This window comes from Osmia bicornis, chromosome 8, assembly GCF_907164935.1.
Source record: "Osmia bicornis bicornis chromosome 8, iOsmBic2.1, whole genome shotgun sequence".
Lineage (NCBI taxonomy): Eukaryota > Metazoa > Arthropoda > Insecta > Hymenoptera > Megachilidae > Osmia > Osmia bicornis.
The window spans coordinates 8,667,480-8,685,872 of NC_060223.1; the positions used below are offsets into that span (position 1 = coordinate 8,667,480).

An 18,393-nucleotide genomic window follows, 5' to 3' on the forward strand; every position below is an offset into this window, starting at 1 on the left:
TAATACAAATTTAGTAAGAATTTGCATTCGACTTTGGATCGCGCTATTCATGCAATAAACGCTGCCTCGTCATCGCTGTTTTCATACGGTTATCTCGACACTTTGAAAAGAAGGTCACTGAATTTCAATGTATTATCTACGGAACTGTTTTGTGCCGCGCGCACGCTTATTTTAGCAATCCTTCCCTGTGGTAACCCAGAAGAGAACCCAGTGGACACTGCTCGTCGTGTGTTCTAACTTTGTCGAAGCATCGAGTCGAGGCGAAGTGGAGTCGAGTCACGTAAAACGAAAGCAAAAATAGGCTCGCAGCATTTCTAGTTGGTGAGCAAAGCGAGAGAGATAGAGAGAGGGAGATGGAAGGTGGTCAGGTCGCTCCGTTCCCCACAGGCGAGCAGCTCAGGTAAAATGGAAGGGAGGAAGAAGGTGAACAGACAGGTGTCTGGAAGCCATGTTGCTCGTCTCGTGCGCCTTCAGAATGTCAGCCTGACTAAGGTCGAATAAGGCGCACGAAGAAAGCGGTATTCAGCACATCCTACAAAATTCATGAGCCGTAAAATTCGAGCCTCGAGAGCACCCTCCCATCCTATTCTGTCTGGATAAGAGTGAAACGTATCGTTTTTCATCTTATCTCTCCTTTAACCGAAACACTTTCGATAATATCAAAATGCGTTACAGGATATTGTATTAATTCTTTATGCATAAGGCTTGATTCACGCTATAAATGCAAATCAAACTGACAGAAATGGTAACAGAAAACGCGTTTGCCTTCTCTTAAATGGTCTCGGCTACGTTTCGAACGGTGGCTTGATTCGAGGCAGAATATCGATACCGAGTATTATACAATTCGAGTCACGATCCGTAAACAACAGTGTCAACCGATCAATGGCCTCTTCAGGAAATTCGTCTTCTATGTTTCACCGAGTAACTCGAATAGATGTGCCTCTCGCTGACGTTACATTTATGAAAATAAATTACCTTAGTTTGGCCGAGAAAAGGGAAAGCGGGAAGGTCGAGACACATATTCGTGCCGATAAACGAAACAATCAACGAGAGCTGTCCACGTGGTACGCGTTTTAGAATCCTCTGTGAATTCGATCGTTAATCATTCTACTCGAATTCGTTTTCCTTTGGATATTTGCCAGCCGATCTGACCGTCTGGACCATTGAAAGAGCAGGTAACGTTTGTGTTTTCTCATAGTTTCCTCGAGGTACTAAATCGTTTAGCTGATTCTCCGTCTACCTTTATGTACCTTCCAAGTAATATATCAAGATTTCTCTCTCGAGTTCTCTTTCTTACCTGGCTCCCTAGTGACCTAGAAATTACCTAGAACCTATCTTACTTATTATCAGTATTTTAATGAGGCTTCGTAATCGAGTCGGAAGAAATTTCAAATATAGAGTATATTTCTTACTCTTCCAGGCTGGTTGCTCGAAACGGAATATCTCCTTGAATCTCGTTGCATAACGCGGGCATATCGAAGGCACAAAAAGAGGTCCTTGTAGGACCTGTCTCTCCTTCGTTCTCTCCCTCTGCTCGTTTCATACGTTTTCGCAAAAAGATGATGGTGTGTCGGTGGTGTGATACGAAAGGGGAACGAAAGAGGAACGATTCACTCGGGAACGAGGAGAGGCTCGAAGGAGCAAAAGAAAAAGAGGCCGCGAGGCAAGGATGCGTAAGGCCTTTTTTGGCGATATTCGCGTGGTGTGTTCTGGTTGCTTCGCCAGAGCCGGTCTTCCTCTCTCTGGTCAGTCCGGTCTCTCGAGCGACCGGATTTTTCAAAGGTTGCCCGCAACTCGAACCTGTCCTGTTCCCATACCGGACTGGTTTATCGACCGGCGACAACCAACGCGAAGACGTTGGCTCCCTTCTCGATCTGCTCGATTTTCTGACCAACCAGAAAAGAAAAGGAACGATGGAGAAGGAATTCCTGTCCCGTCGTCCTTCGAGCATCTCTCCACCGCACTGATTAATCCTCCAACTCTCGGACAAATAATTACGTACCCGCGTAATTAGGATTCCGTTGACGCGATAGGCGAGATTACGAGCGGTTTCGCGAACTCGCGTTAGCCTCGATATTTGATTAATCGTTCGCATATGGAATAAACATGCACGATGCACGCGGGTGCGTGCGTTCCAATCTCCGGCGTTTACTTTTGACCTTCGTACATTGCTTTCGATCGTTTTATCAAACAGTGAAAGCATTCTTCTCCGCGAAGAAATATCGTAGCTGTAAGACTTTCTCCGCTTCTAGTGGTTGTCACAAATACCAGCTGCAGTTTATTCGGTTATCGATAAAATAGTCGCGTTCGCGGTTGCCGATGAATGCAACCGACGGCCGAATAAGTCAGCCGCACGGTTGTTTTAGAGATGCAAATCGTACGGATGCAGAAACTGGTTTTCCGGTAGGTCTCCGAAGCGTGCAAATAATAAAACAGTGCGCTGATTCTCGGAACGGGTACGAGTCTCGCCGTTTCTCGTCTCCTCGTGGAAAATCCATCGGTCCGTTTCTCTTTTCTCCAACGGATGCAGTTCCTCCAGATGCATTTAGATCGCGGGCTCATTGTGCACGCGTGTTTGCGCGACAACAATACCGTCTGCTTTGCCATCGAGAATTCTACTGTGAAACCCGTGCGACCACTTTTGCGCCTTTTCCCAACAGACGGAATTTTTCCACGAGCCGTCTATGAAACTATTCGAACGGAGCAATGTCCCATCGTCTAAAAATTGATTTTTTTTTTTTTTTTGTTTCATTTCAAAAAAAGCAACGGTAAATTGTAAGAGATTATGTTTCGTCGGTCGAGTCAGGAAAGCAAACACGAGTAACAGATAACAGATAACCTCTCTTCGTACTTAAAAGAAGTAGATGGGGAAAAAAAGAAACGAGGGGAGAGGAGAACGTACGTTTCCCACCTGGTGTTGTCTGGCTAACGAGACGTTACGAGAAATCGTCGTTTTCTGTCTGAGCCCGTGTGTACGTGTGTTTTTGCCAATAACACGCGAAAAACAGCCGCGAAGCACGGCGAACGCGCACGAAACCCGCAAATATGTATTTATCGCGCGAATCCAACGCGAGTATTGTAAGGTCCGCCGAGCGAAAAGCGAGATAAACACGCGTGTTGCGCACGTAACAGTATAAATAACTTGCGCAAGCATTAATGAATGCTTATCTGGCTGAGTCTGTTAAAAAAAAAAAGTCACGATATATACGCCAGCCACCGTCGGCGTTTTATTATCGCGGTTCTCTTTTAATATCAGCCAGCGGGAGAGTACGTGTACGGAAACCTACGTACACTTGCGAAGCTCGGAAAATAATTGTATACGATCGTTCGGACTTTCCAGTTCACACGTTTCTTTGTGGCTGGTTTAACCCGTTCATTGCCGCGGGGGTCATCGACGATCGGCGTTAGGAATCTAACGAATGCTCGAGAGAGAAAAAAAATGAAGAAAATTACACAGGATCATTTCCATTATGATGATTGACGTCCGATATCTTGTTTCATAAAAGTTGATTTTGTTCGACGATCGAGAACAGCTGTGACTCTCGATCATTGTTGGTCATCGGTTCGTGATTCATAGGCTTTTCTTTTATGTAACCCCCTTTCCGACTGCGTTTCTCGTTGCATCGACGTAAATACTTGGAATTGCCTGCATATTCTACCCCTTTCGTGGATCGATTCGTCCTTCCTTGAACCTCGGTTACCTCGGTTTATAACACCTACACTATAAACCTGCACAATAGATAATGAGCATCGAGGAAAAGGGATAGGGTCTCGTTAGTAATAAACCCAATTGCTGTTATATTGGAGCAGCGCTATTTATTGAAAGGAACTTTTCGTACGGTATACATAATATAATAATAATACAGAAAATTTCTTTCTTAGGTTAGCTGAAAATTTGCGGCTAGGATGTACGAAGAGAAATATTCGGGAAGTTGCTGCATATGGTGTAACCTTGAAACTTTTCTGCTGGTGTTGCAGTGAGCGGCGAGAAGCGGAAGCGAAGCGTGAACGGGAGGCCAACATGGAAAGGGAGAGGCTGGAGAAGCAAAGGGCCGAACAGGCGGTTCACAAGCACTTCGAGGAGTCCTTCAGGCTGGCACAACAAAAGGTTAGTCAGCCTTTGCTTTACTGCCTGTTTTTCTCTTCGCCGCGCGTGTTTTTAATGAGCTCTACGGCCTCTGGTCCGCGTCTTTTGGAGCAGCGTGTCGAACAGATGCTCGACAAGAAAAAGAGAATCTCGACCTAGCATTATGCGCGTCGTCTTTAACCTTTTGCATGACAAGGAAGACAGGCTCGTTTCAGGCCTGCTATACACCGATAACGCGAACAACCGAGCCATCTGTTTATTTTACCAGTATGTAGTTCGAAGATCGTCTTTGTTATTACCTCTCGTCTGCGGCTGTTAAAAAACTAAGCGAACCGTTCGATGATTTCATTTGGCAGATCAATTGCATCTCGTTAATTTGAATTTGTATATATTTTACGTAGACGTTAATTAAACGTGCCTTCAGGAAGTTGAGTTTCGGGGTCAGGAGAAGTCCGTCAAGTTTAAAGCAGTCTCGTCTATTAGCAAGGACATCGCGATGCGTCATTACACTCCGCTTCTTCTATCGCGATCGAACGACAGGAGAAATATTTTCATCGCGTTCCAGCGAAGAATCGCCGTGAAACGTGTTTAACGATGCAGTTGGATTATGCAAGCAAAACGTCGGTCCAAGGGCGACGTCTCCGACGGTTCCGAGAAACCGGCTGCCACTTGTTTGCACCGGCATTCCTTGGAAGTTGTTGCAAATTTCCAAGTAGAATCTCGGAACCCGAGGCGATTCTCTCGTCGATCATTCTAATAGCAGTTGAAACGCCTGGAAAATCGATCTTATCGATCACGAAACCCGTTTGTATAGGCAATGCGACTAGTTTTAAAGCAGAACTTTTCCAACCGAATATTCCTCTACCAAATTCCCAGGACGGCGGTAACTCCTGAAACTTCCCTTTCCGGAATTTTACCCGGAAACTTTTGCAGGAACCTCGTCCTGTGGTAACGGGAAATTTTCCAAAGCTGAAACCGCTATTATCCCCCTCGTAAATTAAATTGAAGTTGCTAATTGTACAAATTCCATCGTGTTCTCGTGGCAGAATTGTAACCGTTGCTTTCGAAATAGATTGAAAACACGTAAGTACGAACGGAAAGTAAAATGGAACAGCGGAGGGAAGAAAACAAGAGAGGTTGTCGTGGTGGCGGTCGATCAACGGAGAGGCCACCACCCTCGTACCGAGAAAACAGGGATAATCCGAGAGAGAGAGAGAGCAAGAAAGAGATATCCTGTCCTCCCGGGGTTTTTCAGGCTCTGCTGCGTTTCCCTGGGAGAGAAGGGTGGGTTCCCAGAGCAGATACGGGTAGGGACACAGGATGCTGAGAGAGGAAGGGGAACAGAGAGGCAATCAATGCATTCCAGCACCTGCCTTTTGTGCGTGTTACAGCCCTGACAGTCACCCAAAACCTGCCCTGCTCTCTTGTGTACTTTGCTGCTGCTGTTGCCTGCCTGCCTGCCTGCCTGCCAGCCTCGTCCTCAGCGTTTCTCATTTTATTACCCCTCTTAATCTTCCTTTTTGCTTCTTTCAGACTTTTTTTTTCGTACAACCTCCACGTGTTTTTGTACTTGGCTGGAATTATAATTGGTGTCTGATGACGAGAGATTGTTTTTCAAACAGCTGTTGAACGTTATTCGTGTTTCCTATGGCGTGAGCAAATCTTACGCAACGAAGATAATCGCAAGTGGTAGAACTTTTGTAAACGAATCTTATCTCGACCCGATGGGAACCCGTATCATTGTTCATCGAAAACATCGTGTAAGATTACGTAGTTTCTCGCTTTCGGCTCCGACTGAAATTAGATATGGAAATTTTCAAACGAAATTATAATTATGTTAATTTGAACGAAGCGAAAACGTGGTAAATTGTTTTGTAAAAGAGGGAAATACGAAAAGTTGAGCACCACTGCGACCACGTTGCGACCACGTATGGGTGTATAAACCAGGCAAAGGGAGAGAGAGAGAGAAAGAAGGATCCTTTCACGCAGTGGCCCGAGAGCCCTACCTGCCCTTCCACCCTACGAAAATGTGTCCCGCCAGTCCTTCCCGAGCTCTCGTCCCGACCAGACGAATCGTATACACAAAGCCGAAATCGTGCCACTCGACTCGACGTATTCCCCCCAGTGTGTCGCGTTTTCAGTTCGTCACGACACAACTCGTCAGATAATTGCTGATAACTGTGCTTATTGGGCCGAGTGTTTTCCATTTCGCGGTTCAGATAAAGCGTGACCGAGTGTCTCAACGATAGGTCGATTCGTCGCAGCGTTCGAGAAAAACTCGAACGATTTCTACGTTTCGAATTTTCTCGCCGCGTTTGATTCTACGGAATTTCGTCGTGCGCAAAGTGTTACATCGGTAGATCAGTGAAATATACATGTTACTTTATTAAACATGTTTGAAAAGCATTTGGACTTTGGAATTACGATCTGAAAGGCAAAGGCGACAGGTCAGTTTTTATCGTTTTTAACGAACTAAATAACTATTATCGTTTCGTCGATCTAATAGTATTAAAGATTAATATTTCTGTCGAGTCACAGACGAATGATTGTTTCATTTTTAATAACGAAATTACTATGTCGACGCTACGGTTATTATTTTAAATAGAAGAAAGCGGAATGAAGCAAAGTTAGATATTGATGAGCTATTTCAAAAGTTTGTTTAGAATCTCGTGTGTTTATGCGATGACCTTGAAAAATTTGCAAGAGACAGAAGAGAAGCTCGATGATGGTGTTATGTTTGCAACGCGATAACGTCTATCCGGTATCCTCGATAACAATGTCACGGCAACTGTACGTTGTGTACAGAGCAACGGGCAGCGATAAATTCTTTTCCCCGTCGTCGGATCTCTCGAAATCGTTGAAAAGCTGCTCGATTCTTTTTCCACGATGGCATGTGTGTACATATATCTTATACGTTTCGCAAGGACGGACGTGAGACGAGAGAAAAGAAATACGTTTCTAGAGCGGTTTGAAGGCTGCGAGAGACGATGGAAAACTTGGCCTGATTTATGCGCGCCGCCTGGCTTTTATGCTCGCCTCCGTTTCGTGGAAGCTTCGAAAATTCTCTCTCTTTTTCTCCGCAAATTTAGCCAGTTTTATTTTCAGTTTGATAGAAGGAACGAGGCCCTCTCCTGCCCCTCCAGACAGGTTTCTTCGAATTTTTCCAACCGTTCCCGTGATTTTTCCATCTGTCTTGTTTAAGTAGTTGATCGGTTTTCAAGATTGTTTACACGCTCAAGTGCGCTCCTCGAAGTAAACCTTCGTATTTTAAATTCCTGATATTTTTCCAAAAGATTTTGTAGCGTTCGAGGGAAGGAAATAAATTGAATTTTTACGAGCAACTTTAACTTCGATCAGGTTACGAGTGGTTTTTAACGCTGCGGTACAGAGTGTCTCAATAAAATTTGCGCACACTTTATTACCCTTTATTTCAAAGTAGGACGTTGTATTTGTTTCGTTGAAACAATATCATTTCAGACAGAAATTCGGTATTTAACTCTTCGTACTCGGTATCGTATATTATGTCGCGTTCTAAAATGTTTGCTTTAGTACTCGGCGTATTAATCCCAATGATAAGTTAAATCTAATGTACAGAGCAAACAGACTGCAACGAGTCACCGTACAAGTTAAGATTGTCGCGCGGAAGATTAACAGAAAGTTGAAGCACCTACGTAGGAAAGATAGGCAGTCGAGATACAGTTCTCTGAAACTTGGATCGTTAACGTTTTTATCGGCGCCTATTACGTAAATACTTGATTTTATTTTTCTCGCGTAGAAATCCTTTAAACGTCGCTAACAATCGATTTTAGATGTCGCCGGCAGAGAACGAATTAGTCCTGACTTTGCGGTGAGCCGAGTGCATCGCTTTCCTCGATGCACAAATGTTTCACGGTGTTTATTCTAGCGACGAGCAAACAACGGGTCGGTTCCGATGCACATGCACGCTGCGCCCGTTTATTTATGTGACGAGGGCCGCGTGTGCGCGACCGTTTCCAGCTGACATTTGCAATGCAAAACTCGACCGGCACGAAGGTCATTAATTATGCACTTCATGGTACGCAACAATAGAGCTCTCTCGACGGTGTTTCGTTTCGTTTCGTTTCGTCTCGTCTCGTCTGCTCTCTTCTCCTCTCCTCTCCGTTCTTTTAGCATCGTCGTTTTCACGTCGATAGCTTTAAAGCGAATTAAAGCCGATATTACCGAAGAGAAATTCTACTTAAACCGTGATTCACTTTTATGAAATTCATTTTTCATTCTTCGACGAGGATATTCCTTGAATTTTGTTTCGATTTTCTAAAAGTTTCAAGCTTCAACACGGTGGAAAGGTGAAAATCGAGTTCCTTGGAACGTTTCCATCGACCTTTTACGAGTTCGTCGAACCGAACTGCAATTTTCCAAGTTTCTTTCCCCGGGAAGTTTCAGTTGCATTGCTGAAGCAAGCTTCAACTCGAGTCTCTGGTTTCGCGAAAAGTTTCTTGCTAAGAATATATAAACCATTTATAAACAGCGGACCGTTGCGGTAAACAAAGAATTAATTAAGAATCTCGATTCGCTTCGAGAGAGTCAGAAGTTGACGTGTTCAGCTGGGTAATCTTAGCCCGTTATGGCGTTAACTTAACGCGAGATGCGAAACTTCTAATTGGAACGTATTATTTATAAATGCACGATATACTCAAACGCACTTCCTCGTAAATTATGCCGACTAATTAGCCAGAGGGTTATCGTGGCGGTAATTAGTCGAGGTTACACATGCTCGTTACGCTACCTGACGCCTAAAGAAAGCTTCGTCTCTCACTTTCTTACGGAGTGATTCTAGTTCTGAATAATCGAAGCGGAGGTGAAAATTCTTTTCCGAAGATGGAACGCGAAGGAAAATCGACTCGTAATTCCGATGTAATTCTTCGGGCAACAGTGTGTCGGGACTTTCTTTTTCATTCTCTCAATGAATGACACTTTATCCGGCAGCAACAGAGGGAAGGCGTGTTCGAGTGATTCATGGCGTTCATTCAACGGCGTAAAGTTAGAAACCGTAACGAGCGTACGCGGTTCGTCGACTCCGTTTAATCCGTTCAACCGTGTTCCACATTGATCAGGCGTGAAAGTAAAAACGAACGATTATCCGGATCGAGAGAAACTATCGTGCTTGCTATTCGCGTGCCGCGCTCGTCCGCGTTGTGCAACGCGACGAGTCTTTCGGCATGTGAGAAGTCGGATAAATTAAAATGCACCGGATCGCTCAGAGCTGTCGCGGCTGACATTCGAGCACGTTTTTCCGCCCGGGGGGAATGCCTCGCGTTGCACCTGCCTTTTTTCTTCTTCTCCCTTGTTCTCTCCTGTCTGCACGAGTATCGAGGCAGTTCGTTGCTCCGTGCAGCTTTAAAGACAGGCTTTTGTCTTTTCTAAAGTCTCGAGTTAAAATTGCGTCGAGCGTATTTCGTGAAAGAAGCATGTTTACAGAACCACTCCCAAGGAATGAAATAAAGTATAAGCTCGGTTGGAGATTGAAAAGAAGAACGAAGGGAACCACCTGCCTTCCTCCTAACGTCTCTCGGCTCTAAGCAGAGCTTCCTCCGCCAGTTGCTCGTAAATTCGTTCTGTACCCACGCCTTCTAATCCCGTGCAAAGTTAATTACCGCGTGTCCTGGCCTCGTGGAAACTCCTACGATATTCCTTTCTCTCTCCCTCCCCTCGCTCTTCTCTCTGCATACGTGCATAAATCCTGCTTGTCTGCGCGTACACGCGTGCATCCCTTTACGATCAGCTTTGCTGCTCGGGTACAGTTACTCCCATGAAGCGTATATACCGGGCGTGTTCGAGAAACGATCCATTCTAGCTATTTATTAACGCTTTACCGAGTGGAATCCTCTTGCTGCGCCTTTTTTTTAATGTCAAGGGTTTGTTGGCTGAGAATCGATTGAAATATTTGAAATTATAAACGCGACGCACTGGGAATAAGATTTCCCTTTTGATTCGACGTGATTATATAGTTGAGAGATAAAAGCATGGTTCCGCTTTCGCGAAAGAAACCTTAGGGTGGGCAATTTTCGTGTCTCGACCCTGAAAGAAGAAGAACACATCCGGTGGAAATAATGGATCAGGTCAAAGCCCTGCCGAACAAACGGTCGAGAGGATTGAAAGGTATCAAGAATGGAGTTGCGGTGGTAAGAGATGGCAGCGATCTCGGGAATATCTTTTCGGTAGCATCCTTTTGTGTCTGGCTTTCGGTTAGCCCTATCCCTTGCCGGGGATCCTCATAATTGGGAAATAAATCGTGCCGCGGGGCAGGACACACGTTGCACCCATTCGGCAACCGCGTGGAATGATCTCGTTTCTAAAAGCACACCACACGCAGCCAGGCACGCACGAAACCGGCGTGGAAGTAATAACAGACGTCGAAATGGCGGGGAATGCGAGAGAAAGAGAGAAAGAGAATTGGCCGCGTGCACGGCATCGAATAAATAATTCATGAAACGATAAACACGCGCGGACGGATGCGTTATCCGGCCGCGCACGGTACAGTCACCTGCGTGTAATTTCGTCAATGATTTTATTAGTCGCCTCTCACTTCTCTCCTAGCGCGTTACCTTGTAATCGACGTTTCGAAATCGTGCGGATAATAAAGTCATTTCGATTTGTTTAAAACAAAAGTGGGATAATGAAACTTAGCGGTTGGAATAGTTGAAAAGACGTTTGCTCTGCTTCCCGGGAATGCAATTTCCCATTCCGTTTCTCTCGCAGCGACAACGATAAAATTGGTGGAAAGCCGAAAGGAAGGAATTTCGAAATTACGGGGAAGAAGAATGCCTGTCTCTAGTCTTTCCCCGTCCACTTTGTTTTCCAAGCGTTACCTTTCAATTCGACAGAGCGAAACGCGGTTACGGCCGAGTCCTGTCGCGAGAGGAGGGACAGAAAATGCGAACAGTCAGCAAGTACCCGGGTCTCGTCTGTGCTGACCGGGCACGTACATAGGAAACCTCGAGAGTAGTTTCTCCGCAGCTTCGTCAGCAACTTCTATCCTCGCTCTCTTACAGTCGTTTCGCTTGTGGAACCCGTCTGAAATTTAATGCGCCACGCCGTCCTCGCCACTCCGCTTTTACCTACCTTCTTCAAGCTTTCAAAACTTCGTTTTCAGCTCGAATTTAGACACGCTCGATTACCACCAGCCAACCCGATTTAATACACATTTCCTTTGGCTTTACTTTCCAAAGTTCCTCGTTAATTGTAAAATTGAGGTCGTTAGCCTCTTTTAAGTACGCGAATCGAATTTGACCTCGAAATTCCAGTCGATCGATCTAATATCGAATTCGATCGATGTCCTTCTCGTAAACAACCGGAGGGGTTTTGGTTTACTCAAAAATTCCCGTACAGTTATCGATCGAATAAATTCACGAATGTACAGCTGGCGAGTCACGTGATCGTTATCGAGTACGTGTTCGATCGGGAAACGGTGTGAATCGATCGATCAAACGGTGTTACGAAAGATTAGCAGACGCGTCGCTATTGGCGGCCGCGAGCGTGTCGAGTATAGGTGTAAAAAGAATCCCGGGGCTCCGGTTCCTTCTCCTCTTATCACCTATTATCTCACTAGCTATCTGTTTGCTGGAAGTATAAATATCCTATCTTGCGCCGTCTGTCGCGATAAGATAACACCTCTTTATATTATTCGCAAACAGTCGACGTAGCTTCGAATTCGATTCCATTTCCACCTCATCCTCCTCGACACCTTCTTTAACCCGTTAACTGATTCGTTTCTATTTTAACGAAGAAAATGATAGGAAAGGTGTTTATTCATTTCGAACAGTAATTATGAAGAAAAAGAGTTTATTCTAAATTGTGGAAAAATCATGTAGTTTTTTTTACAATCTGCTCATTTATCTTATCGCGATTTTTTGCTCTTTTCATTTCGCGATAATGTTTTGTCAGTTGGACTGATAAGACGGAATGAGATCAGAGCTGGTAAGCCGTTAAGTGGGTTCATGTATTTTGATTAAGTCGTTGCTATATCGAAGTTGGTGCTTTTGTCAATTATCGACGTTTCGTCATCCACCGGGAAACGAGACGGTTGTTACTTATTCGCGAAACGTACACGTAGCACGCTACTTGTTGGGAAAGACAGGAACTAGGTGTCTAGTTATATCTGTTGGAAGTTGAGGCAAAAGTTTGTTACCGAATCGATAAGGTCTGTGTAAAGTTGCAGTCATCCTTTGTCCTCGACGTCGTGACTCGTCGCCGTACGCTGTAAATGGAGATAAATCAACGCGATAACGCGTCTTATTTTCTGTTACTCGATAAGACACTCTCCGTAGGACTATCGCGAACAATAAATGTTTGTAATGTTTTTGTCGATATTGCCGTTGGAATCGTTCGATGACCGATTACCAGCGCGCATTGCATCCCGCTGACGCACCCGAGTAATTGAACCCTTTTGTCGTGCTATAAATAGCCGCAGATGTACATTTTTCCGTAACGATGACTTGGAAAAACTTTTGCAACTACTGGCAGCAGGGAAATAACGTAATCGTTTGTGTTTTTGTGATAGAGCAAAATAGCGTCGAATTTTTCCGAGGTTTTTCGAGGGAAAGCCAGCAGTCGAATCCGTGCCATTAAAATTTAAATAGACCGTAAGAGAGGGAAAGAGAAAGAGTTCCTTTTGCGGCTGGGGTGGGTAGAATCGACGAATAGATTAATTGAAGCGAGAGAGGGTGAAGCACGGTAGGGGATGATTTACTTTGGTACACGACGAACAACGAGAGTCACTCTTTTGTTTCAACCACCCCCGCATTAACGTGTCCCCTTTTCACGTTGCTCGTGCCTCGGTAAATAATGAATGGCCGAATATTATTGCGCAGCCAGACAGCGAATCGAGAACTGCACGGGGAAAAAGAAGAAGGGAAGGAAATGCCATGAGATATTCTGAAAATGTCAGCTCAGATACGAAGATACTTTTCGATTTTCTTTGCGATTTAGAAATTTCATCTGCTATTTTCGTCGCGTATCATCGGTCGAGAAATAGCAGCTTACGAAGAGGATTCGTAGCTGCGATTTCGATTTAGCCTTTTATCAGTACACTCTTCTTTTTCCCGGGAACAGCCGCGTTTCCGAACGATCGAAAACTTTCTTCTGCCGTCATTCACCCTGCGGCCGGATATTTTGGTCGCGTGTTATAAGCGGAATATTCCACGTTGGTCTTCCACTTTCCATTATATTTAACGCTCTCTGATCTCCGTCATGTTTCGAACCGACACGATGTTGTGTCTACGCTGCGCGTAGTGGAATTTCAAGCGTCAATTCGACGTTCGTGCCTCGTTAACGTTGTTATCTTGTCATTTCTGATACTATTCGCTTGCACACGTAATTCGTTCAGATGAAATTAAATCTAGGTCATTATTCGATAGATGTCGAGCTATTAAAATAGACGTGCATTTAATAAATCTTCTCTCTAACATCGATAACACTAATATCGTTGATATCGGACGATTTCGTTTCAAAGTTGCTTCGCGATGAGTCAAAGCAGGTTAGATTAGATTCGTTCGCGCTCGTTAGAAACGGCGGTGTTCGCGATACAACAGCCGTCTTTGGCTGATTATTGCGAAATACGAGTAAATTGATGCACGTTTAAAAAGCGTGACGACGAGAAGTGCCAAGTCCGTGTGCGTAGGCATCGTTCTGATCAATAAAACGAGCACGTTTTTCATTCGTGTGCGAGCCAGACGAAAATAGCCCGACCGATGCGGATCAAATATTTATCGGGTCCTTTTTAACCAGGCAATTATTAACGCGTAAGAAAGGTTACGAGTAAAGGGGCGAGAGGGGGGCTATCGTAATAAATATCTCGCCGTCGGTTAAAAATAATTAAACAGAGAAGAAGATCGGATACTTTGCCGAGGAGGTAATTTACGCATCGAAAGTCAGCTATAGGTAATTATATGGAGCAACAACGCGTAAGAGGCGAAAAAGGTGACGGAGGGAGAATCGCGCGAACGTCACGGTCGGGAACAAAAAGCAGATTAAGCGAACGTCACGGGTTAAGAGTTCAGGAAGAGAAAGTCAACGAACCAATGGCAGCCGGTGGTCCCTGATTGAGCCTGAATACCGTGTTCTGGCTTTTATTACGCGCGATCGTTCGCTCAGGGATTCGGGTTCGCGCACCGCGTGTCTCTCGCGCTTTTAACGAGCGTTTTACGAGCTTTTGTCCGAACCTCCTCTCTCAGCCCGGTTACCCCGCACCTTTTGTCGGGAATGCAATACGCGGACAAAACGCGCGCGTACATAATGCGGTACGCGGACAAAACACGCGTGCAATCTCGGCTGATACGCCGCACGGAGACAGGCTTGCAACGATTAAAAGAATACCGTCAGGGAAGTGGTTTATCTTCTTCGTCCTATTCTCTTTGTATTCTCGCTCTGTTTTCTCGCTGTTTAGCCGTTGCCTCGACTAGCGAGAACTCGTTTCCCAGCGAGCGCCGCTTCCTCGAGCGTGAATCTTGAATAGCGTCGGGAAAGGTAAACGGCTTTTCATATTTTCCCACTCTCAATCTCTGTAGGACTCGTCGTTGGTTAGACTCGATGTTCGTGCTTTGAAAAGGCATACGAGTTTCTGAATTTTATCCATTAGGCGAAGGGAACTTTGGAAAATGGTACGAGAGATACGTATCGAAGAATGATGCTAGCCGGGTAAACAGAGCACGTTGCTTGACATTTACTCACGGCTCGATTAGCATAGCGAACCTTCTCGGACGAGACTATAATTAGGCTGGTGGTCTGCTCTCGTCAGGCTGCTTAAAGCCTTCCTCTTTCCTTCTCTGTCTCCGTACGAGCCGTTACTTCTTCTCTTACTCCTTGTCGACGGATTTTCTCGGTACTCCGACCTTGACACAATCCTCTCTCGAACGCAGGTACTGTGTTTCCTCGTGAAAAATAGACGATCGTAATTATCGATACGTTTTAAGGGAAAATTCTCAGCAAGCCAGAAGCGAAAGCACGGTTCAGCGCGTGCGGTTAAGCGAGTCGTTGCACCGGTTGTCCGTTGCGGAACGGTTAAAAATAAACGCGCTTAAAATAAACATATTTTACCATCGAAACGCTAACGAAATGTTCGCGTCAACGCGAACCAACTGCTTTCTCTCGTCGTCACGGGCACGTTTCGAGCCGAAACTCGCGGGTACAACGAGAAATAACGTGACAGGAGAAACAGCAAACGGGCGTGACGATTCGGCAAATCGATTGGCAGTATTTATTGAAGTAGGTGCCTTATGCTCCACAGAAGAACATGCAGTCGACCTCGATGGCGTGGAACACGTTCATACCGTTGCCGCCACCAGGAAGCAGGCCTCACGGTGCCCCGCATTCCGGCATGACCGCTCACGTGGGTCACCATCATCCGGGACCAGGTGCGACCAGTGCGCATCCAGTGACGGTGGCGCAGCAACAGCAACGAGAACGAGAGGAACGGGAGAGAGAGCGAGAAAGAGAGAGGGAACGAGAGGCGAGAGAAAGAGACGCGAGGGAGCAAAGGCAACGAGAATCGGAGAATTTGGGGATAAGGGAACACCTGGCTGCGGCCGAGAGACTGCACAGGCAGGCAGAGGCTAGGGACCACATCGCGGCTCAACAGAGGGCCGCTTATTACGCGGCCACCGCACCTCCGACTCAACAGGTACGTTCATTTTTCTTTTCGATTCGATCCGAATACCGTCTTAACGATCATCGTCTCCGTTCCGATCGTTTCAGGTGTCTCGACCGTCGAGCGTACCCGTTAAAGACTATCCGCCTCCACCGGCGCACTCGAGGACCTCCAAGTCGTCGTTGCCCGTTGGTAGTATGCACGAGAAACCGCCGTCGGTGGTCGGTCCATCTCACAGTTCGCTACCGAAAGTCGAGCCGAACGTCGGTCTGTTCAGTTACTCGACGTACCAGCCGCAGACTTCGTACGCGATGCACGACATGAAGGTTAAAAGCGACGTGGGACAACCGCATAAGTCGATGACGAGTAAAAGCGGTATGGGCAGCGGTCTCGAGAGGGACCATCACGGCAGGGAAGTGTTACAGAATCCTCCGACGATGATGTCGGATCACAAGAGCTCGGTGATAGTGAAGAACGAGGGTCGGGAACTTCCGAAAGCACCGTCGTCGCAGCAACACTCGCCGAGCCCGAAAATCATGCCTTATTTGAACGTGCAGTCGGTACCGCCGCAACACAAACCGTACGAGTATAGGAGCCCAACGCAAAGTCCTCACCACCTTCACCACCTGGACGGTCTACAGGCGGCGAAGAGTATACCTCAGGGTCACCATAGAAGCAGTAGCGGGTCGACAACCACCACGCAATTACCCAGCCCTCACGGGCATCCACCGCCGCATTCGCACAATCGACAGTCACCGCATGCTCAGCATCCTCATCAGCCACCGCATCCGTCGCCACCCGAGCCGCGTTATCTCACCAGGCCGGAACCTGGCCTACCTTACGCTACTGCCAAGTCCTCGTATCCGTATCCGCATCCGCATCCGCCCACGGCATCGCCGACCTCGCATTACGCAGCGCCGGCGGGTTCGAAGCCGAAAGTAAGCAGCCCCGCGCCCCAACATATATACGGGAGACCGAATTCGGGCATCATGACCGGCACCCCGGTGTGTAGAGCCTCCGAACCGGCGGTCGCGGCACCGATACCTCTCACCTCGAAAGCCGGCAGCTCGCCTTACCAGCAAGTGCCTCACCATCACGGGGCGGCGCCTCCACCTTTGCCGCCACCGGCTCACAGTAGATCCGTCTACGATTCGAGAGGTTATCCCGGATCATTGCCGGCCGCGAAATTACCACCACCGCCGCTTCACAGTTCGCCACCGACCGCCACATCGGCGCCCCTCTCCAGGCCGATCGTGCATCCGGCTCATCACACCAGCCCTCATCAGCAACCACCCGGCCAGACGATACAGCACGCGCAACCTCAAATGCAAAACACCACCTTCCAGACGCAACCGTTGAATCTCGGCGTCGAGAGATCCGGTTCGCCCAAGAGGAAGGCGCCTACACCCTCGTTGACCGAGAATCCCGGTCAACCGGTGTCCCTCGAGGTCTGCAAGAAACGCAGAACCGAGGAGCCATCGCAACCGTTGTCCCTGCAGTGCGTAGGTCCACCGGTTCTTTCTCGAGTTAGCGAACCGAGCCCGCTGATCGCATCGGCCGCCACCTCGATCACCACCGTGGTCAACACCGCGGCGTTACTCGCCCAACCGAACAGTCAAAGCCAACAGGAACGAACCGCGACGGCGGTCAGTCCGGCGCCAAGAACCGCCAGCGGGGACGGTTCCGTACGACCGGCGAGCGCGGGAAGCGCGAGCTCGTTGAACCCTGCCACGGTCAGCGCCGCACCCAGCCCGGCACCCATACCTAGTCCGGCGCCCTCCACGGCGCCGAGTCCAGCGCCTAGCGCGCCCGGCACACCGGCCAAAGCCAATCCTACGATCGACAGCGAAAAGTCGAACAGTCCGGCACCGAGGCCGCCGAGCAGCACCAGCTATCCCGTTCACAAGCTGAAGAAGGCCTGGCTGCAGAGGCATTCCGGCGAGGATGGCACCGAGGACACCACCGGTGTCGTTGGTAGCGGTTCTTGCCTCACCTTGCCTTTGAACATCTCTCAAGCACCCTCTCAACCCTTGAACAACAAGGAACGCGACGCTACGTCGAACGTGACCAGCAACGCGACCACCACTTGCCTACCAAGCGCCGTCAATTCGATTCACAATATCGGTAGCATGGCGGTGAACAGCATCAACAAGAGCAAAGTGTCCGCCAAGAGCGGTCGAAAAACGACCAACAAGGAATCCCTGAACGGACACGCGACGGATACAAAAAATTTACAAGAAGACTCGTCCAGCAGCGACCCGGAGAGAAAGTCGCCGCCAAAAAGAAAGCCACCCAAGGTATCTATATGGATCGTACCTATATTTTCTGATCGTTTTCTTAGTATATCGCACTTTTTAGTATGTGTTTATCCGTACGGAAGAGCTGATTTCACCGTTGCACGTATTATCCTTACTTTTTGCATGCGCAAATAGATTACGTATCATTAACCAGCTGGAATTGGTTTCGTATATAGGTCATGTGTGTGCTCGATACCATTACTCTTCCTACCTATTCCCTCCCCCCTTTTAATTCTCTTCTCTGTTTATGCGTTTTTTTCCTCGTAATTACACTGGGAAATCATAAATCATTTATGAGTAACGGCACTTAATTATTGTTCGGTAATTGGTATTTAATGCTGCTGCTGGATATGGAATATGTAATGACTTTTTTCGTTTCGCGTTCA

General features: G+C 47.1%; 1 protein-coding gene across 5 annotated transcripts in view; it reads left to right on the forward strand.

The window, feature by feature from the left end:
- The window catches only part of LOC114873724 (serine/arginine repetitive matrix protein 2), a 151,993-nt gene that overhangs the window by 126,442 nt on the left and 7,158 nt on the right, over positions 1-18,393 (forward strand). For 4 of the 5 annotated variants that reach the window (XM_029182352.2, XM_029182348.2, XM_029182349.2 and 1 more), the window contains 3 exons: positions 3,979-4,108; positions 15,333-15,743; positions 15,818-18,007. In XM_029182352.2, coding sequence (XP_029038185.2) covers positions 3,979-4,108; positions 15,333-15,743; positions 15,818-18,007 — 2,731 coding nt within the window. The remainder of the gene's footprint in view (positions 1-3,978; positions 4,109-15,332; positions 15,744-15,817; positions 18,008-18,393) is intronic. The other variant, XM_029182350.2, reaches the window with a different exon arrangement.